The sequence below is a fragment of the Mustela lutreola genome, chromosome 13 (assembly GCF_030435805.1).
Source record: "Mustela lutreola isolate mMusLut2 chromosome 13, mMusLut2.pri, whole genome shotgun sequence".
In the NCBI taxonomy this organism is placed as follows: domain Eukaryota; kingdom Metazoa; phylum Chordata; class Mammalia; order Carnivora; family Mustelidae; genus Mustela; species Mustela lutreola.
The window spans coordinates 67,388,062-67,410,891 of NC_081302.1; the positions used below are offsets into that span (position 1 = coordinate 67,388,062).

At 37.3% G+C, this 22,830-nt stretch overlaps 1 protein-coding gene across 1 annotated transcript in view; it reads left to right on the forward strand.

The window, feature by feature from the left end:
* TRPC4 (transient receptor potential cation channel subfamily C member 4) overlaps positions 1–22,830 on the forward strand; it is a 208,835-nt gene that overhangs the window by 138,491 nt on the left and 47,514 nt on the right. Inside the window, exon 4 of the mRNA XM_059144454.1 lies at positions 12,137–12,473. Coding sequence (XP_059000437.1) covers positions 12,137–12,473 — 337 coding nt within the window. The remainder of the gene's footprint in view (positions 1–12,136; positions 12,474–22,830) is intronic.

A 22,830-nucleotide genomic window follows, 5' to 3' on the forward strand; every position in this document is an offset into this window, starting at 1 on the left:
GTAAGTACTGAAAATCCTTTAGAGACAATACCTATATACAGACTGAGTTACAGAAGCTTATAAATTGATGAAATGGAATTTGGGGATGTATTTATCTTTTGGAACTGAGTGATACAATTGAGAATTCAAAATACAATTTGATTTAACCTATCAATATATGTTTTCCAATATATGTACTTAACTTCGTAAGAGAACAAAACTTTGAAAACACTTTTAATGTGTTTCAATTTTTTATGAATAGTGAACACTACCCATCTGCTATATAGGAACTAAAAGTGAGTTGGAAAAGATTTACAATCCATTGAATGCATTTTCAACTTTAATGTTTTCTTGCACAAGAATCCAAAATTGGTATTTTCTTCCCAATGTTTGTACATCATCAATGGTTTTATATTCAAGGAAACAATGTTTTTGAGATTGGTTTATCTTGTTTTTAACATTCTTCATCAGATATGCATATCTCTGCTTACTCAAAAGAGCAAGGTAGGAAAAAATACCATTATTATCCTCTTTTAAAGGAGCGTCAAGAGCACTGAAGAGTACTGAAAACCGTGTTTGCCACCTTTAGACTTTGTCCCTCTTTCATTGATTCTCATGGAATTGAGTCACAATACTCTGAAATAAATTTTCTTGCCAGTTACTTGAAATACTTTGCCTCTGGGCTCCTTGTTAAGAGGTATTTTCCAAGAGAAATCTTATTTTAGGTAGCTCCTAAGCATTGACATCTACTCTGGACTGAAGCAAACTTCTCACCCTACAATGAGTTAACAGAGTGGATCCCCTAGGAAGCTCTGGACTAGTTCACATTACAGTAAGAAGAAGGAGAAGCTGCTAATTTTGTTTTTCTTGGAAATAAACACAAGAGGATAAAACATCCTTCTCCTTTAAGGTTGAGGTTGAGGACTTAGTCCAGGCCTTTCTTTGGAACTTCCATGAGTGATTAGCACCTGATTAAATGGACTCCTAAGCCTTGAACTATGTTCAGCATTTAATTCAACTGAGTAAACATTCATTGACCTATCACAACCAGGTACTGGTGCAAGGGATCATGTGAGGAAACATGACAGACCCTTCTCAAATAGCTCACTACAAGCCATAATTAAAATGCAGGAGATGAGGGGAGTAAGTACAACTGTAAATGTAGATCGAAGGTACAATATCAGTATGGAATGAAAAAAAGAACAGTTGCTCGTAGGAGCGACCAGGAGACTTGGAGGCTGGGTTGGAAGACCTGGAGGGATTCACCACGAGGAAACGAGGGTCGCATCATTCCAGACAAAGTATCAGCATCTGTAAGCCTTTAGTAATTGGAAAGATCCAGACATGGTCAGAGCGCGTATGTCTGTCTGTCTGTCTGTATGTCTGTATGTCTAAAGCAGAACTATGCAAGCTGAGAGGAAAGGAGAGAGGGGTCGTGATAAAGGAGCTAAGGGCCTTTCAGGCTTTATAAATCTAGGGCTGTTTCCTGGAGTCTGTGAAAGAAGTGCACAGACATATAAAGGAGAAGGAGACACCGTTAAATTTGCATTTTGTGAGGATCGTCTCAGCAGTGTGGTGCGTAGGTGAGGAGAACTCAGAATCAAATAGCCATGGGGAGAAAACTGACTAATTTTCCTAGTTTACGCCTGAAATAATGACATCTGATGTTACGACAGCTCATCATCAGAACTAAGGAGTGATACTGAAGTGGTATTGAAGTGAAAAGAATTGTATTCTTTTGAATACAAAAAGAAGCCAAGAAGCCGGCTTGATAGTACTGGTCACAGAGGGGAGGTGGGTCATTCTGAATGTGCTTGTGACACCAGCAAAATAAGGACAGACATTTTTAGACAACTTGCCTGAGATGAAATTAACAGGCAATAAGCTGCACATGCTTGAAGTGAATACTTTGACAAGTTTTTATAATACGGGTACAACTGTGAAAACATCACCACAATCATAATAGGGAACCGATCTGGCACCCCACAAGTTGCCTTTTGCCCTTTTATCATTTTTCTCTACACTCTTTGGCCCCTTCTCAGGCCACTGCTGATCATCTTTCTGTCACTGTAGATTAGCTTGCATTTTCTAGAGTTTATATACATGGAATTAAACCGTATGTGCTTTTTCCGCCTCCAACTTTTCATTCAGTGTCCTTATTTTGAGGTTCAGCTGTGTGTGCGCATCGATAGTTCCTTCTTTTTTATTGCTGAATGTTTTTGCATAGTATGGTCATGCCCCATTTTGTTTATCCATTCACTAGTTGCTGGAAATTTGAATTGTTCTTGGTTTTTTCTACAACAAACAAAACCACTATGTTTGTATGTAAGTCTTTGTATGGACATATGCCTTCTTTTCTTTTACATAAGTGCCTGAGACTGGAATGAGTTTATCCTATGATAAATATAGGTTCCAAATTGTTTTCTAAAATGATTACATTTTGATGAGTAATGTATGATAGTTCCAGTTTCTCCATATTCCTACCAACTTATATCATGGTTAGTCTTTTTTTTTTTTAAATTTTAGCCATTGTAATAGATGTGTCATGATATCTCACTGTGGTTTTGATTGCATTTCCCTAATGACAAAAGATGCTGAACATCTTTCACATCTATATTTGCTATCATTATATCTTTTGATGGTGTTTGTTCAAATCTTGCCTCCCCCTTTTTTAAAATTTAGGTGGTTTGTTTTCTTTTTATTTCTACTTAGATAGTTGAGTTACATACAGTCAGAGGGAACTGGAGTTAAACAACATTGTTTTTTGATGCCGGGAGCTCCCTAGATCTTAACTTGGGCCTTGAGTGAGAAGAGAGGGGCTCATGTCTCATGTAGGTAAGAGCTGTGTCACTACACAGTATTTGCAAGCGGGTGGACAAGCAATCCAAAATAGTTGACCCAAAATAGTTAATTATAAATTCACTGAGCTATATGTATCTCTGTGACTTTAAAGTGATAATTTCCTAATAGGAAAAAAAAATCTACTGGAAATTTAACCTTAGGCAAAATTCTACGTAGTCTTAGGCTAGAGATTTCTATTATATACCTGATCTCAAATGTCTTCTCTCAGATCATCAGCATCTGTATATTTCTCCCTTTGCCCTTAGAGTTGCTCATCAGCTGTATAGTACTGATCCAGATCGGGATTTCATGCCTCTAATTTTTTTAGCCACCCAAATTCTGGTTTTTGGTTTTTTGTTTATTTTCATTCCATTGTGTAAAAGCCTATCTCAACTAGGTAACACGTGTATATACTTAGTGTTTTGCTTGCCTAAGCAAGGCACCATCTTAAGCCAGTTAAAATGCACCCATTTCCAGAAAGCTCTTAGGAAGAAAATTTAATTATAGTAGTACACTGATATAGAAGATGGTTTTACATACAGAACTTTTTTTTTTTTAAGTAGACAATCTTAAACTTGACTCATATGGATAGCTGGCTGCCTACATGTTGACTCTCCTCACATCATCATGTTATTGATAGCTTATTCTTCTTTATTGCTCCTAGCCCATTGTCCTTTATCATTAATTCTGGTGAGATAATAAGGAAATAGAAAAATAGAATCAGAAGAGGGAGGCAAACTGAACATTGAATGGAAGACAGTTTTTAATAGTACATACAGATTAGAAATATATTTGGAGCACTTAAATAGAGCAATTTTTATATAAACTATAGAACCAAAAGCTATATGATAGGCAACTCCTAGAAAATGAGTAATTGGGGGCACCTGGGTGGCTTAGTTGGTTAAGCAACTGCTTTCAGCTCAGGCCATCATCCTGGAGTCCCAGGATTGAGTCCCACATCAGCTTCCTCTCAGTAGGGAGCCTGCTTCTCCCTCTGACCTCTCTCCTCTCATGCTCTCTCTCTCTCTCTCAAATAAATAAATAAAATAAGAAACTTAAAAAAGAAAATGAGTAATTGGAAAGTTGGGGAGACTGAATTAAATTATGTCCCCCCAAGGCCCCTATGGGGTTAGGGTCCTAACCCCAAGTACCTCAGAATTTGATCATATTTGGGAAAAGAGTTATAGCAGATGAAGTTAGTTAAGATAAGGTCATATTGGAGTAGGATAAACCCTTAATCCAATAGGACTGGCGTCCTTTTAAGAACAGAGTAGAGGATGTGAATGAAGCACCCAGCCATGTGAAGAGAGAGACAGAGATTGGAAGAATTCAGCTGTTAAGGCAAGGAATACAAAAGATTGCCAGCTACTACTGGGAGGTAAGAAAAGACAAGGAAAGATTCTACCTTAGAGCACAGGCTTCTCAACACCTTGATTTTGGATTTGAAACTTCCAGATCGTGATATAATATATGCTATTATTTTAAGCCCCCTGGTGTGTATGGTACTTTGTAATGGTAGCCCTAGGGAACTAATACAGTAAGCAAATATATTTTAATAGAGCTTTAGTAATCATATGAAGATCTAGTTTACAGACAAAACCTTTCAATCTTCACAAGGATAGAGGTGCTTTGGGGTAGAAAACTCAGTACGGTTCTCATTTGCCCTCATATCCTGTGGGTTACAGGTTGAGGTCCTTTGAAGAATTCCTTCCGATGGCTACAGGTCTACATTTTCAGTAACCTATTTCCTCGCTCGTAATAGCTTACTCCTTATTTCCAGGTCATCTTCATACATGCTTTCACGATCTTTCCGTACAGATTAAGCTGCGTATTAACTAAGGGAGTTATCACAAGGCGGCTCAGACCAGGGTGTGGACAGGCAACGCTGGTACTTGCGGCAATTGGAAATCCTAACCATGATGCATCTCTCACTTTTAAGAACATGACTTGGGTCGTTTTTAAAACGCAGAGAGAGGGAAGCCCGTAAGTTAATAATCACTGTGAGAGATGGAGGACTAGGTTAGCGGCAGGACAGACGGGATGGGGAGGCAGGCAAGTGCAGGAGGAATTTGCTGACAAACAAGCCTGGGTGACAATGAGAGGAGGTAGGGAAAAAGAATGAAAAATGACATCAAGGAATGATTCCCTTTGAAGAGCCACTTTACCCTTATTATTCTCTGCTCTAGAGAGTGATGACAAAGGCTGGCAGAGGCATGTGAAACTGTTTTCTCCTCCGGCTCTTTTATATGCTGTTTATGTTCCGTTCTCCCCTCTGTTGTTCTACACGCTGGAGCAGAAAGTGCTGGTCGGTCAGTTAATGTGTGGGCTCTGCTGTTTCCAAAACACATAGCTTTCCTCTCTGCATCGCGTAGACTAGTTAAATTCATTCCAACCTCAATAAACAGATAATTAACAACTGAGTGTTATTTTTAGCCCAAGAAATATGTTAGCTAAGATAGTCTGAGGAGCCGTTGTCAGGGAGGCAGAAAGGAGTTCAGTGGCAAGGAAAAGAAATTAGCGAGTATAAAGGAAATGACTTTATTCTTGACCTTGAGACTACAGCGAAAAACTTGTCTGTTTATAGGATCTAACACATTTGAAACAAATATAACTCCTCGCTTATATCATCTATGTGTATAAATTGGCAGCATCGATGAGAGACTCTGTTCTGTGATATCAACTGTTGTTTCTGGAAAGAAGGTATAAGGACACTCTATTTTGCAGGGTCTTGTACAATTTAATTTTCTCAGAAATATGTGCTCTATGCTACGTGAAAGGAGACAGGGAAAGGAAGGGGAAAACAAAGGTGACTCTATCCTTCGTCTTATAAGTCTAACTGGTATTCATTCCCATTGTGTCTCTTCTTTTTCCTTCCTGGATTCTCCTTCTAATGGAAGATGGTCCTCCGGAAACGTCTCCCCAGGAGACCGTGAGGAAAAGTGGAACACCCTTTGTGAACATGCCACTTCTAGGTGCAAAAACAGATGGTAGTTCATCAGAGGCCGAGCAACCAACCCACTGAGGGCTGCTCAGGATCAGAACCAAACCTACTTCCATTTTCCGTCTACCATTCACTCTTATTATTCACCTACATGATTCAATGGTCGAATGGTGGTTCCTTCAAAACTGTATAATTTTTACCTCCATATCTCTACTCATTTGTAGGAAACCTTCTCGGTAGCCACCTAGAAATGATGGGCAGTTTTTCATCCATCTGCCGTAATAGTTTAAAACAATCTTTATATACATCCTGAAGAGAGGGGTATTGATGAATGGATGTGGAATTTCTACCAACTGTTGCCCTTTGTGATTCAGAGAACAATATTTATTGACTCTACCTTCCTATTACCTAAATTGGGTTTTGTTTATTTGCCACATTCAATAATTTAATGTATTCAACATTGGGTTTATCACCTCCCACCTTATTCCCTTTGCCTCTGCATTTTCAACTTCCCATTACTGCCCACTCATATCCCAGCTCAGTTGCCAAATCAATTTTGAATTTAGGCCCAGAAATGATGTAAGAAGTTAAATCCTGCCCCTGCTTCGCCAACACTATCAGATGGAGATCAGTTGTCATCTTCCCTTCTGGATATGGAGACATCAGAAGTGGTGCCTTAGTAATTCCCTTTGAGCTAGTCCTTGCATCCCAGTCTGCAAATATGAATTTGACCTTTCTGTACAAAGAGAGTAATCAGGTGATTTAATGACTAGGTAGGAGAACTTAATAGCGCCAAGGGGTTTGTTGGCCAATATAGTCTGCAGAGGAGAGGCTCTAAAGTTTATCAGTCAGTTTTCCTGACTAATTTTGAGCTTTTTTTTTTTTTTTATTTATTACGATGCCTTCTCAGATATGATTGAAACTTCACCAATTTTTTAACTTTTCATGAGGCTAATAAAAAATACTCAACTACTTACTTTATTGGTATTACCTTATGCTTAAATAATTATCACCATCTTTTGAAAGTAAGTTCTTCTAGAATCTTTTAAAACATGGGTGTTAACAAGCCTCAAGGCAATCCTGCTGCTTACTCCATTTTGAGAACCCTCCTCTCTGTGGCTAGTTCCCCTCACCCAACTTCTCATTCCATCCACAGCTGAATTTAGCCTAAAACAAAGCCCCCATACGTACACACACTATATACCCCAGCACCCCACTTCCTCACCGCAGACTTGCTCCTAGGATTTATAAGTGTTCAAATGCATGTTTACATTGAATTAAAACTACTCTTTGAACAATTATCAGATACAGTGGAGCTAAATAGAACTTTATTAGACAGCAAATTCCTTAAACCAGTGTTTATCAAATTTTAACATTCATTGGAATCACACTGTCAGATGTCAGTCCTATTCAGCAGGTCCAAAATGGCGCCTAAGGTTTTGCTTGGTTGATGAGCTTCCAGCTGATGCCACACCAAGCAGCAAGGACCTGGACTCAACCACTGCCTCAATAAATATTTTCACCCATGTCTCAAAATATGACTATGGTTTCCCTTTACACTCTATCACTGGTACATTCATCATTGATAACAATAATGACCTTCTACACAAGGGATAGCTCACCTGAACAGACCCACCTCCATCTTCAAGTATTTAACAAGATATTCTCTATATCTAAATTAAAATACATCCACTTACTACTGGGCCTGTCAAATTCTACCCATTATTTCAGATTTAACTTACAAATTCTGCTTGCTATCTTCAGTTTTCCCAGACTGTTTCATATTGGCACAATCCTTCCTAGAGTCTCTACCTCTTTTTTAACAAATTATATAGTGCTCTGTATTGTTATATTCATCTGTACTAGAGACTGTGTGCTAGATGTGTGACTTCTAAGCATCTGACAGCAAAGTCATCTTCACTGAACTGAATCTGCTTACTCATAACCTTAGTAAGAAGACAGATCTTAAGTGAGGAAAATGAAAAATAAAACAATTGGAAAAAATTAGAAAAACTGGTAGACTGGTCACATGATCAATCCCCAACATATGTTGAGTTCCCAGAAGACAGACTTATCCAGTTCTTCCAGATCTTGGTCCTCTCCACACTTACCTATGCAAGGTCCAACTCACAGATGATGCTACTGGCTTAATTAAATTAGGGGAGGACCAGGTGAAAATAATGTTTGTTAATAAAGTAGCAGCGTCTGATCAGTTATGCAGCATAGTGGGGCTCTAGGAGACCAGAACTGTTTTAATTAGGAACACAACTAGAGCTATCTCTAAGAGACAGGGACAGGCCCAGATGGTTAAAGGGCATTGGGAGAGATGAAGGAAATTAGGGACTGAAGTTGAAGAAAGCATTTCTAGCTACGGACATAATTCCCTAAAGCTCCTCAGCCTACAAATCATCCTTAAACCTTGCTATCAACTTTACAAAATGAGTTGTTGGAAAGCATTCCTGGGCAGAGGAAATGAAACCCCAAAGGATATAGATTATTCTTTAATTGCTCAGAAATAAACAGTAAGACCCAGTGGAAACTGTGGTCCTTTTTAAGCAAAGAAAACAGATTGCCTATATGTAAATCACTCTAATACATTCAACTCAAAAGCTTCAATTCTCTGGAGACTCAACTCAATTGAGACTGCGCTGTACTATCTGACTTAGTCAAGATGCATAAAGTAGCCAGGTTGGTTGTCCCCAGAATCTAGATTTTGCTCTTACAGAGAATATGGCTGCAGTTTGAATCTTGGATACAATTTTTATACTAGAAAATATATTTAAAAACTGAAAAGATGAAGAAAGAACAATTACCAAGTAAATCTGATCAGTAGTTATTTTAATTACTAGGGCTCCTTAATTTTTGAACTCTCTTCTGTTGATTTTGTCCATATGCAGTTAATATTTAATTCCTCTCCATGTAGGAGTAAGGTTTCTTATTTTGCTTCAGTAAGGTTTCAGTTTTTGGGTTTTTTGTTTGTTTTTACTTTGTAGCTTTACCCTTTCTCTTCATCATTTTTTTGTTTCTTCTATGGTGTTGAGTGTTTTAGTATTTTGAGTAGTTGTTTTAAAAATCATTAATATTGGATCTCACTTTATTTGTAAAAATTAGATTTCAATAACATTTATGGTTTTTTAATTTTTTTAATATTTCAAATATCATGATTCAATGATTCTATATATAATCATGAGATCAGGCTTTTGAAACTTTCTTAAAAGTTACTGAAAGGAGGGATAGAAAGTTTTTCCTTTTTTTTTTTTAAGTGTCTTTTATAAATGCATGGCACAAATGTGAATTTGAATGTTCCTAATGTTTTAATATGAATTTTAATGTGATGGCAGGAGTTGTACTAGAATTGGCCAACAACTGAAGGGAGAAGGGAAGCTGTAACTCAGTGTGCCTGAAGAGATACTCCACTTTCCCCAGTTCTGGAAGGGTAGTTCCTGTGACTCAATGTGCAGTAGAAAGATGATACAGGGGAGGTAGGAGCTGTGGGCTCCCAGCATGCGTGGCCCATCTGGGGAGGGCTTTTTTGGAATGGCCCAGTGGCAGGTGTCAGACATAGGATGGCCCCTCTCTGAGGAGGTCTTTCAGAAGGAGATGGAGTAAAGCTGGTTGTTCTTGTAAATAATCCAAATAAACCAGGAGACTGGCAGTGGGGTTGGGGGACAGGAAGAAAGAGAAAGACAGACAGGAAGGGGGAGACAAAGAAGAAATGAAGTACACAGTGAGCATGAAAGAAAGGGAAAAATAAAAACCCAAAGAATAGAAAGAAGAAGGGACACATGAGATAATGAAATGTTTTAATCCACTTTAGCAATTAAAGATTTTTTAAAAAATCATAATCTAGAAGTTTAATTCTTTTAATCCTTATTTTGGTAGCTAATTGAACATGAAACCCATTTTTTCATAAAAAACCTACTAATTAATAATGTACAATTTGGGGGATGCTGGTATAGACATGTAGTGAACAGGGATAGTAGAGAAAGGATATAAAACCATTGTGAGGCCATTTATATTCATAGTGATTCTTTTTGGGTTATTACATTATTCCTTTGGGTTCCTTATAGGAATAGTATTCCTTATATGAATACTTACAGGTTATTTCAATCCTATGATTTAAAAAGATTTGTAGTAAAATAATATCCACATTTGAGGAAACTTGTATATTATATACACTCACTTCTACTCTTCTTACAATCCTGTCTCTATTCTCTACCTCGACATAGGCCCACTGTGTCAATGTTTAGTTGAAAATCACGTACCCTCTTCATTTACTAGGCACAGATGTATACTTTCCAATAATTAAAGAAAAAAAAATTTTAAGAAAAACATTAGTAAAAATTAAGGTTCACCTAGTGCTTGGCAATGGCAGGTGTTCTAGAAGGACTAAATAATTTGCTTCTTCTAGGTAATTTAACACAGTCTATATGTGTGTATTGGGCAACAGAAATTTTTTATCCAAGCAAACCTTAAATGCTCCTAATAAAGTTATTTGTTTAATTGTACGGGGGTGTTTCATGTTATAATGAGATTTGAGCCAAGAAGTGCAGAGGTGGTTAGTCCTAGAATTCACCCAGATCATGTTAAACAAAGTACATACCTTTCTTTTACTTTTTCTGTGCATATTAAATATGTTCATACTTAGCCCCTCACAGTGTTTCTTCAGTTTGTGAATATTAATGAGATATTATAGCAACTGCTTGTTAGATCTTGTATTTTCTGTAAGCTAAATTCCCTTTTATTAAGGCCTTTCATCTGTGCTAAATTCTAATGGTATGAAGAATATTTTATATGAAAAACTAGAAAGAAGATGATAGACTGATTTGTTTATAAAATGCTGATGGGAAGGATTGTGTATGTGTATCGGGGGGCAGGTCTTTTAAAAAGAACAGAGCTTGTTAATGACTTAATCACTCTTCGCCATTACTCTGCAGATACATCAGCAAGAACTCTATTTTGATGTCAAATACCTGACTTTGACCAGAATAATAGTCAAGGATGGTGTTAAGAAAAGCTGTTCTTTGAATTATAAAATCTGATTTTACTAATTACTTGCAAGTAATAAACACAGCCCATGTCACCCAAGTCTTAAAGAAATGCAGTATTATTTTATCTATATCTATTTAACTTATTATTATAAATTTGATTTGATTTATTACATATTTCTTTGCCTGCTATATCCTTTGATAAGTAGGGCTTCTAAGACAAGGTGATGAGAAACAGTTGCATGAGAAATTATTTCATGTCCAGCCCATATGTTTGCACAGCTGGACTATTGAATTGCTCTTTCAGTCAATCATCCTGTTTCTGTTTTCACTCTCAAGCAACTTTTAGTTTGTGATAGCCAAGGCTCTTTATGTGAACTCCATGATTTTTTGCTTGCTTACCATCAGAAAAGAGTAAGGGCAAAGTCTTGTCTAAAGGAAATTCATACAGGCTAAGACTGAAGAAGAAATACAATGCCAGTAGAGTTTTTCTACGTCTCTTACAAGAAACTGAAGCTTCTACTGCAGCCAGACTGCCCATAGGGCATCCCTTAAACATTTCTTGGCAGTGTGTGTTCTCTCTTTCCACCATACCTTGCCTTTAACTGCCTTCCCCTCTCTTCTCTGCTTATACAATCTGTCCCTTCAGAGCCTACATGTACTGGGAAGCATTCTTGGACCATTCTGTCTGGAAGAAGTAACTCCCTCTGAATTTGTATAATGCCTAGCTGTCAGTCTCAATGAGAAAGGGAGTGTGCAGAAAAAAAAAAAAAAAATCCTGGAGCAGTTAGTCTAATATTTTATCCTTTACTAGATCTGTAACCTTGAGTAAATTTACTGACCTCTTGTAACACCCTCTATCCTCCTCCTTAAAAGAGAGTAAGGAATATACCATATCTCCAACATGTTGGCAGGATAAAATAATGTTGTGTTTGTGAAATGTTTGGTTTATGGTAATTGATTATACTTAGGCAAAGTTTCTGTTTTATTTCCAACAAATTCAGCTATGATGATCTACAGTCTGGTAATCTTAATATGCTTTCATGTATGTTTTTCTTATTGCCTCAACCCAAATGTTAAATAACCCAAAATGTTAAATAAATGGGCTTTATTCACAGAACGATTTAAAGGACTTTTTGATTAATTATAAAATTGTTACTTTTTATAGATTTTATTTTTTTAAGTAATCTCTACACCCACATTAGGTGTAGAGATCTCAACCCCAAGATCAAGAGTCACATACTCCACCAACTGAGCCAGCCAAGCATCCAGTATAAAATTATTTAAAGCAGGACTTCTGGCTTTCAAGATAAATCTGTGGTCTTACATATGAACTGAAGCCACCGCATGTACACTGACTCTTCCTTTTCCTTTCCTTTCTCTTTAGTTTGTTGCTCAGCCCAATTGTCAACAACTGCTTGCATCTCGCTGGTACGATGAGTTCCCGGGCTGGAGGAGACGGCACTGGGCGGTGAAGATGGTGACGTGTTTCATCATAGGACTTCTTTTTCCCGTCTTCTCTGTGTGCTACCTTATAGCTCCTAAAAGCCCACTGGGACTGTTCATCAGAAAGCCATTTATCAAGTTCATCTGCCATACAGCGTCCTATTTGACTTTTTTGTTCCTGCTGCTGCTTGCCTCTCAGCACATCGACAGGTCAGACTTGAACAGGCAAGGTCCACCACCAACCATCGTCGAGTGGATGATATTACCGTGGGTCCTGGGTAAATGTGTTACTATAGAAAATATAATAAAAACGTGTTGCTGCCATGGAATTTCGTTGCCCAGAAAAGAATAGTCATTAAAGTTTTGGACGTAGGCATACTTAAAACAGGTTCTTGTCATTGCAGCTCCAAAGCTTAATCCCCAAAACTAAATAAATACTTTGCAAGTTTTGGGGGACTTGCTCCCAGACGCAGCCTATGAGAAGTAACTCTAGGTTTTAGGATTTGTGATTTCAGTGATTTCATGTCTGTGAATGATTTGCTGGGTATTTTTGTTTGTATGCTTGTCTTTTAAGATCTTCAACATATCTCATTGGCTATATTTTCTTAATTTTCTTAATAGATACACCTTCTAAAAGACAAATATAAATCACTTCACAGAATTAGTAATTCTACACATAAAGTAACTATAAGCTTTCTTTAAGATCAATCCATTAAGTTTATCTTCAAATATATATTCAATCAAATATACTCAATCAAAATAATAGGAAATTAAACATTAGAACATCTTCCAATCTCTCTGTTCTTTTCATAGAAAGAAAAATGTTTGGGGATCTGCAGCAAATCTTGGTAAGGTAGAAAACTTTAAAGTAGCTGGTAAAAGCTTTGTTTTCCTCTCTTCTTGTTATTGTAGCCATAGTTAAAATTTACATTTTAATTATTCTTTCCTCTATCCTACTGTGGTTTGCTGAGAAATCACATTTTCTCAATTTAGCCCATCATTTTAAACCTCTCTGGTATCATATCCATCTCATCATTTAGTAATTAGAAAATATGTGAAAATTTCATGATTCAGAGTCTCAGAAGATCAGTTTGGCTTAAGTGTCAAAACAACTGGAGAGACTGTAAAATGTGGAAAAGGCAGGAAAAAAAAGGACTATATCTCAATCTGACATAGATACATTCTTCAATTTTAAAGATTATAAATACTCTAAATACTGACTATAAAAATAGTTCATAACAACAAGATTTGATATATTTTACAAATATATTAGAAAAAATACCCTTTTTTCTTTTTTTTTTAATTATATTTTTTTATTTTTTATTAACATATAACATATTATTAGCCCCAGGAGTACAGGTCTATGAATCTCCAGGTTTACACACTTCACAGCACTCACCATAGCACATACCCTCCCCAATATCCATAACCCCACTTTCCTCTCCCTACCCCCCTTCCCCTGGCGACCCTCAGTTTGTTTTGTGAGATTGAGTCTCTTATGGTTTTTCTCCCTCCCGATCCCATCTTGTTTCAAAAAAATATCTTCTTAGTGACCTTTAAGATAGAGTACATTCTCATTAGTCTGACATGCATAAAGTGTGATCTTGCTTAAATTAGAAAGAAGGTTTAGATAACTTGTGTTCTTTTTGCATAAAATAATTATGATATTGCAGTTGACAGTCAATATAAAATAAACATGCATATTCACATTTAAATTAAATATTTCACATTAGGAATATGTTCTTTGTGGAGTTTTCTCCATAGAAAATTTCTTGTAAATAATTCTTCCATCCAAGTACTAACCAGGCCCGACCCTGCTTAGCTTCCTAGATGAGACGAGATGGGGCACGTTCAGGGTGGTATGGCCATAGACTCTTGTAAATAATTCTTAAAGAAGCATTTAGGAGGCTAAAATTCCCATTATGGGTGACTTATATGGAATGTCTAAAATTTCTGATATTCCAAATGAAATACAGAATATTTAATTTTGAAAAATGTTATAGATACAGTGAAGCATAAACAGATATAGTATTTCTAGACTTTTCTTTTATGTAACTAATGAAAATATGTAGAGTACTTTCTATGTAGTAAGTACAGTACAGGTCAATAGTGATACAAAAGTTAAAAAAAAAAGAGAGAGAGAGAGAAGAAGAAAACATCCTTGCCCTTATGAAGCTTAAATTTTACTAGAGGACCTAGATAGATAATAAACAGTGAGATATGTTGCTTAATGTCAGAACGTGGTAAATAACATTAAAAAATAGAAGTTTCAATAAGTCAATTGGAGAAAGACAACTATCATATGATCTCCCTGATACGAGGAAGTAGAGATGCAACATGAGGGGGTAAAGGGGGTAGAAGAAGAATCAATGAAACAAGGTGGGATTGGGAGGGAGACAAACCATAAGTGACTCTTAATCTCACAAAACAAACTGAGGGTTGCTGGGGGGAGGGGGTTTGGGAGAAAGGGGTGGGGTTATGGACATTGGGGAGGGTATGTGCTATGGTGAGTGCTGTGAAGTGTGTAAACCTGGCGATTCACAGACCTGTACCCCTGGGGATAAAAATATATTATATGTTTATAAAAAATTTAAAATTTAACAAAAATAGAAGCTTCAAACCTTTATTAACTTGTGAAATTAAGACGTATTGGCTGCCTCCTACTTGCAAAACTTGTAACAGAATTTTCCATGAATGTTGGCTAGAAATTATATCCAAACCACAGCTGAATGGTTAAATAAGGTACACGTTTAATTGTGATAATTAAAATTCTAACCTAGGGAAATATCTCCTAAAGGCAACATTTCTTTCTTTCTTTTTTTTTTTTTAATTTATTTATTTGACAGGGAGAGAGAGAGATCACAGTAGGCAGAGCAGCAGGCAGAGAGGGGGAAGGAGACTCCCTGCTGAGCAGAGAACCCCATGCGGGGCTCTATCCCTGGACCCTGAGATCATGACCCGAGCTGAAGGCAGAGGCTTAACCCACTGAGCCACCCAGGCACCCCAAGACAACATTTCTTTAAGATATCCTGACTTCATGGAGTTAATTTTTCTGGGGATTTTTAAGATAAAAGGAGATTTTCTAGAATAAAAATTATATATGAATGATTCTCTCGCTTGGAGGATTTTCTATATCAAATATATCTGTCCAAACAGTATATTATTCATTAAAGCTGATGAATTCTAAGTGCCTCCCATCTGACACTGAGTTCTAAGTGTTTTACTAGATCTGTAACTAGAAAGGGGGGTTCTCATTAGGCTCTTGTAGAAAACACACTGTACTTGGATATATCTCAGGTTCTATCACTGAGAGAAAATTAAATTATGGGTGGTCACAACCTCTCAATAAAATGGAGGATTCAGAGTCCCACTGAGTCCTAATGTCCTGTCCTAGGGAGCAATCATTATTAAGGCAGAGAAAATTGGTCTTTTGTGGACAGGAGGTGGGAGTTGAGGAGGAAACTAAGGACAACAGGATAGGAATGCTGTAACATTTTACCGAAGTACGATATAGACAAAAAGGCCAGGTCTGATTTAATAGCTCCGTTAATGAGTCTTCTTCTATCTTGTCTCATTTAATGACTGAGGTCTGGCCAAGGAAGTTGTCAAACATTTCACAGTCCCTCCATTGTGAGGGTCTAGATTGGCAATATGACTGAACGACTTACAGAGAAGAGAGTGGCTTACAAACAAGTTCTTGGTCCTGCTTTTTTCCCAGTGATAGACTGAAGCTCTGTGCAGGGGTTTTTCTCAAGTCTTCTTGAGCTGACTTGATTTTCAACCCATGTCACTCTATGAGCTACTTAGTATGTAAAAAAATGCGTTTTCATTCCTACTAAATTTATTTTCCTTCCATTTTCAAGGGATGTTTCCCAGACTTCTGATAACAGAACTTACAAGAAATGATTACTTTTATACCATCCTTTTTTTTTTTTTTATGCTGAGGGGAAAAAAAGACTTTTGTTTATTCATTTTATGTATTCATATAAATTTTAACGCTTCCTGAGTAGAAAAGTTTTTCTAACTGTAAAACCTAATCTCTCAAATCGATCCCTTTATCTCCTTAAGAAATATGGTTTTGCTTTGGAATTTCTGTTCTTTCATATACTTTGCTGTGTTTCAACAATACAGACTTATATTTGGTGTGACAGATCCAGCTATCTTGTGATTTAGTACAGTGGCAGGATAATGCTTCCCTGTTATTTTCAATATCTTCCCTGTGGAAGTTCCACATCCTGTTGACTATTTAAATTGAAGTCTATTGAGTTTCGTATCTTTAGAAAACAGTCTGCAATGACCCTTGTACTCTTCCACTGTGGTTTCATAGATACGCAGTAACTCATCTCTTGCAAGGCGTTTTGAATTTTTTCCTTCAGAACTTTCTTGTATGGAAAGTTCTTGACCCTTCTTTCTCCCATTGAACAACTTTGAGAGATCTTATAGATGCTTGCTGTCAAGATCAACTTTAGCATATTAGCAAAGAGATCTAAAAGCCTCATGCAGGGATCAAATTTAGGATTTCGTCATCTTGAGATACAGTCCTAACCAAAAGAGAAAAGTAATCACAAATAATTCAATTAGAACTATCTCGAAAGGTAGATTCTGGACAGATAGATGCCAATATACTTCTCATATTGCCAAGTTACCCATTTAAACTAGAGTAAGAAGTGCAACAATGTTCCATCAAGCAAGCATATGAGCTTGATGACAGAGCTACGTTCTATCAGTGTCAGAGAAAAAGTGTCATTGGAAAGTCTGGACAATGGATTAAAAAGAGCCTGGGGCCAGATTAGAGACCTAGCTGCTTCTGTGCTCTGCTGTGCCATGACCTGGAGGCTCTTAATTTATTCAGAGTTTGATTTTTAACATAGAATATCAGGGATATGAAATAAATATTCATGTCAGAATTTCCCTTTTACATAAAATTTATATGCAAACTAAATATAGCATGTTATATTTATAATGTACAATGAGAATTTATCTAAATTATAGCAGCAGTTTTATCTCAAATAGATGTCATTTGTTTTCTGAAGGTAATGTGGAGTAAAATAGGAGGGGGAGAAAAAAACAACTTTTGAATGCTAATTTTTAAAGCTTTCCCCAAAGCCAGTTTTGATTTTTCTGCAGAATCTATTATAATTTGACTGTAACAGTCAAATCCGTGTCATAGCTTATTCCCTGCAAAAAAAAAGTTTGCACAAATGTATATGCATGTGAATTATCAGGAGGTAGACTTAGGTTATCAACTTAGCAAAGAGAAACCATGAGATTGACAACACTTTTCAAAAAAGTAGGATGTTACTGAAGGCTATCACACTAAGAAAGCAGGAAATACTTTGTTCTCAATGAGAAGGAAAAACGTCTGCTGCAGTAACTTGATATTATGTGTGTGCCTAAGAATATGCCATAATTATGTAGTATATAAATCCATGCACACTGAGCATGATAAGGAGAAGGGTGAACTGAGGAAAAGATGTATCATAGGAAGAAATCTGAGCTCTGTTAAAAATAACTTCTAGTGAATTCCTAGGCATAAACTAAGAATTGCTCATAATATCCGGATTATACATCTTGCCCATAACACATACTTATTTGACAATTTTTCTCTAACAAAATTGGCCTCTCATTTCCATGATTTATTTTATATTTTTATCTTGTAAAGGGTTGATATTAACAAATCTGAACATTTCGATAAGGGCTGCCAAATTGCAAATAGAAAAAGAAAACTTGTGATCACATTCTCCCCTACATAAAGACTCATAGAGACAAGCAATTCTATATATGCATAATTCTTCCTTTTTGTGACCATTTCTCCACCTTTTGACTAATAGGCATTAAGATCATTTGGTTTTAGGTACTCATACTGAATTACACATCTTCTCAGATAGCCTCCCAAAGGTATTTATGCAATTATAAGAAACAAGTTTATCGTTTCTCCCCACTCTCTCTCCTGGCAAGGTACTCTAAACCACCTCAGTAAACTGGCGGCAGACACACATAGACACCCAAACACAGCTGCAGAACATCTGCTTATTTAAAAGACATTTTGATTTTCAAGAAAACCAGATAATCATTGTAGTAAGACATATAATCATCATTTTCCTTTTTATCTCTGGGGAAAAAAGTTTAAGGTCACCTCTACTAAGACTTACCAAGATCTATCCAGACTAACACAGTAAGATTTCAAACAATGAAATATTTATGTAGATTTAAATTGTTGGGCACATTCTACTGCTGACCAAAAGACTTCTTTATTGGGGAGAAGATTAAGTATTTTAGGTATGATGATAACCCAAAAGTGAAATCAGCACACTTTGAGGGAATATTTGACAACATGATCCAAGCAGATGGTTCAAGGGAAGGGGGCAAAAGATAGAGAAAGAGGAGTAGATATTAAACAAGGGAGGGTCAGTGTGAGAGACCGAAGGAAGGCTGAAGTGGTTTTCTTGAGTTCAGAATGACAGCAGCAGTAGTGATGGTAGTAATAATAGTAGAAAGAAACTATTCTTTCTAAGATAGTTAAGATAAGATAGATAAGATAGAATATCTTTCTAAGATATTCTAAGCTAGGCACCCTGCCAAATGTTTCAATGTGGATTCTCATCTGAACTTCATAGTAACTCCACTTCACTGAATCATAAAGATGTTTGTATCTCATTTCATAGAGAAGGAATAGGCTTAGAGAAGTTAGATCCTTTGTCCAGGATCAGGAGCTAGCAAATGCTTGAGACTTGATTCATAAATCAGTTGTTCCAGAGCTAGAACCTTTATCCTCCATAAATACTGCCCCCCAAATTTGAGGGGTAGGATTCGAGGTGGCAAAAACAGCCCAAGAATACAAGACTTCTTTGCTCATTTGTTTTGTTTCTTAATTTCCACATATAAGTGAAATCATAAGGTATTTGTCTTTCTCTTTTTTGCTTAGCATTATACTCTCTAGATCTATCCATGTTGCTGCAAATGGCAAGATTTCGTTTTTTAATGGCTAATTTTCTGCCACACACTCATGTGCACGTGCGCACACACACACACACACACACACACACACACACAGCACATCTTCTTTATCCACTCATGTATCAATGGACACTTGGGTTGCTTCTACAACATGGCTACTGTAAATAGTGCTGCCATAAACATAGGGGTGCATATATCCTTTTGAATTAGTGTTTTCATATTCTTTGGGCAAATACCCACTAGTGAAATTACAGGATCATATGGTAATTCTACATTTAATTTTTTGAAGAACCTCCATACTGTTTTCCATAGTGGCTGCACCAGTTCACATTCCCACCAACAGTGCAAGATAGTTCCCTTTACCCCACATTTTTGCCAACCCCTGTTGTTCCTTGTGTTTTTGATTTTAGCCATTTTTACAGGTATGAGGTGATATCTCATTTTGGTTTGGCTTACATTTCTCCAATGATGAGTGATATTGAGCATCTTTTGATGTGTCTGTTGGCCATCTGAATATCTTCTTTGAAGAAATGACTAATCATGTCTTCTGCCCATTTTTTAAACTGGATTATTTGTTTTTGAGTGTTGACCTGTGAAATTTCTTTGTATATTTTGGATACTATGCCTTTATCAGACATCTCACTTGCAAATATCTTCTCCATTCAGTAGGTTGCTTTTAGTTTTGTTGACGGTTTCCTCTGCTGTGCAGAAGCTTTTTATTTTGATGTAGTTCCAATAGATGATTTTTGCTTTTGTTTCCTTTGCTTCGGGAGACATACTGAGAAAGATGGTATGTCTGATGTCAGAGAAATTAATGCCTATGTTCTCTTATAGGGTTTTTATGGTTTTAGGTCTCACATTTAAGTCCTTAATCCATATTAAATTTATTTTTATCTATGGGGTAAGAAAGTTGTCCAGTTTTGTTCTTTTACATGTCTCACTGTCCCTTTAAGTCAGTGTTTCTTGAAGTGTGACCAACTGACTAAAATCAAAATCATTGTGAATTTCTACAAAAAATTTATATTTTGAATTCTCCCCTTGGTTGATTAGTTCAGATATTCCAGAGGTCTTTAAACATTAAAGACTGAGAAACAATTCTGGAAGCAAAATTTCATGCAAAATATGTATTAATGTGAAAGCTTTATTAAGGAGTCTCAACTCATTAGAATCTAAACATGAAATGGTTTTACTTCTGATCACTCCTCCCAAGCACCCTATACCAGATATCCTTTTCCTATATCTTGATAATACATTTAGTAGATATCAAGTTCCTAAACCTTTGTGTTATTAAAAAGTAGTCCCATGGACACCTGGGTGGTTCAGTTGGTTAGGTGTCTACCTTCGGCTCAGGTCATGATTCCAGGGTCCTGGGATCAAGTCCCATGTTGGGCTCCTTGCTTAGCGGAGAATCTGTTTCTCCTTCTACCTCTGCTGGCCTCTCCTCCTGCTTGTGCACGCTCTCTCTCTGTCAAATAAATAAATAAAATCTTTAAAAAAAAAAAAAAACAGTTTGAGTCTTATCATCAGTTTAAAGCATTCCTCTTCCTTTGTGAGATTAAGAGTCACTTATGGTTTGTCTCCCTCCCAATCCCATCTTGTTTCATTTATTCTTCTACCCACTTAAGCCTCCATGTTGCATCACCACTTCCTCATATCAGGGAGATCATATGATAGTTGTCTTTCTCTGCTTGACTTATTTCGCTAAGCATGATACGCTCTAGTTCCATCCACGTTGTCGCAAATGACAAGATTTCATTTCTTTTGATGGCTGCATAGTATTCCATTGTGTATATATACCACATCTTCTTGATCCATTCATCTGTTGATGGACATCTAGGTTCTTTCCATAGTTTGGCTATTGTGGACATTGCTGCTATAAACATTCGGGTGCATGTGTCCCTTTGGATCACTACATTTGTATCTTTAGGGTAAATACCCAATAGTGCAATTGCTGGGTCATAGCTGTGATTTGGTGAGTGCTGTGAAGTGTGTAAACCTGGTGATTCACAGACCTGGGGATAAAAATATATGTTTATAAAAAAATAAAAAATTAAAGCATTCCTCTTCCTGACAAAAGCGTGGCCCATGGCTCAAAGGACCTAGAATTGTCCGTTTGCTCATCCTTCAACCCCAACTCTGGAATGGAAAGCGGGACACAAACTGTTCATGTTCTCCTGCTTGGTGGCTGTCGGGAAGAGGAATGACAAGAAAAGTTACACGTCTTCATGATTTCCCTGGAACCCCGGTCACAGCTCTTTCCTGGTTGTGTGTCTCTGGCTAATACTGTGTAGCCAGTATGACAAGCTGTGACTCATGGCTTTCCTGATGGGCGCATGAGTGTTCTCTGGAGACCCTGTGTACTTCCAAACTGCATATTCTTGCGTCTGCACAATAGAGCTCTGCCTGACATCTTCCAGTCCCTCAACTCTTGTAACTAGTACTTGGCTCCTTTAGAGGTCCTATGACCTGGCAAGCACAAGAGGGCATGATTGCTAAAGCTTGGCTTCTTCCTGTGATAAGCCCTCATTCCCCAAGAGCATCACAAAACCTTGCCACATCTCATGGCAGGAGGTCAGGCTGCTGCCAGCTGTCTTACTGCCAAAACATACTGTCTATTGTCCCTGAGGATCCAGACCCAGGAAGAGATGAGCAAGCCAATTGTGGACCAGACACTCCAGCAGGAATTGAGATGCCAGTTTTTCCTGTAGAAATCCCCCAGATTTTTGAGGGATTCTTCACAGACTCTTCCTCACTTGTTTTAGGGGAGGTGGTAGGCTGGAGAGCAGTCACCTTTGTCTCTCCATCTGGTATTCTGAATTAGCACAAAAACTGTATGACCCTGACATGATGGCTCTCTTGCCACTTATTCCAAGTGTTCTCTCAGTTTAGACTATGGGATTGGAGAGCCAGTTGGTTGGTAATAGATACGGTTCTAATGTCTCCTTATATGCCCTAGAGGGAAGGGTGTGGCTACAATTTTCTGTAAGCTAGTGGGGGCTCTCATCATTATCTCTGTCTGGGTTTTAAGATTAGCACTGAGAAAATAGAAGCTGCCCCTTATCTCAGCACTTTTTGGGGGTCCAGCAGAATGTGAATCTCTACTGAGTCTCTACTAAAAAATTTAGATTTTTCTAACCAAAAGCAAAATTTTCACTAGAGACCACTTTTTATTCCATGATCTGGGGAGGGAAAAGCAAAACAAAACAAAGGCAGGGAGGAATTATTTCATTTTTGTTCTTTTTATCTACATTGATTTGGTGCCACAGTATAGAACTTGGTGTTCTATGAAGAGACTTCCAAGGTCAGATTCCTTGACTAGATCTTAGGCTGCCATGACAGGTCTTGGAGGTTGCCCTAGGTGAAAAGGTGACTCGCTCTTTGTTTAGGGGTTATTTATCCTTTGTGTAAGTACAGAAAGCAAGGAAGAACAAGACAAGAGGTCTGCTCACAGAATTACACTCTTCTTACCTGAAATCGGGGCTGTTAAATGTGGTGTCTGAGGTCTGCCTACTTCATCCTATTCTCACAACCAGCTTCACACAGTGGGATATAATCAGACACTCAAGTAGCCCTAATGAAAACTGTTATGGGAAAGGTAGGAAAAATAAATACTAAAAACTTCCAGGCATCCACAAATATCTTTCAAAGGAAGTTCTCTGACTCATTTGCACTATGATC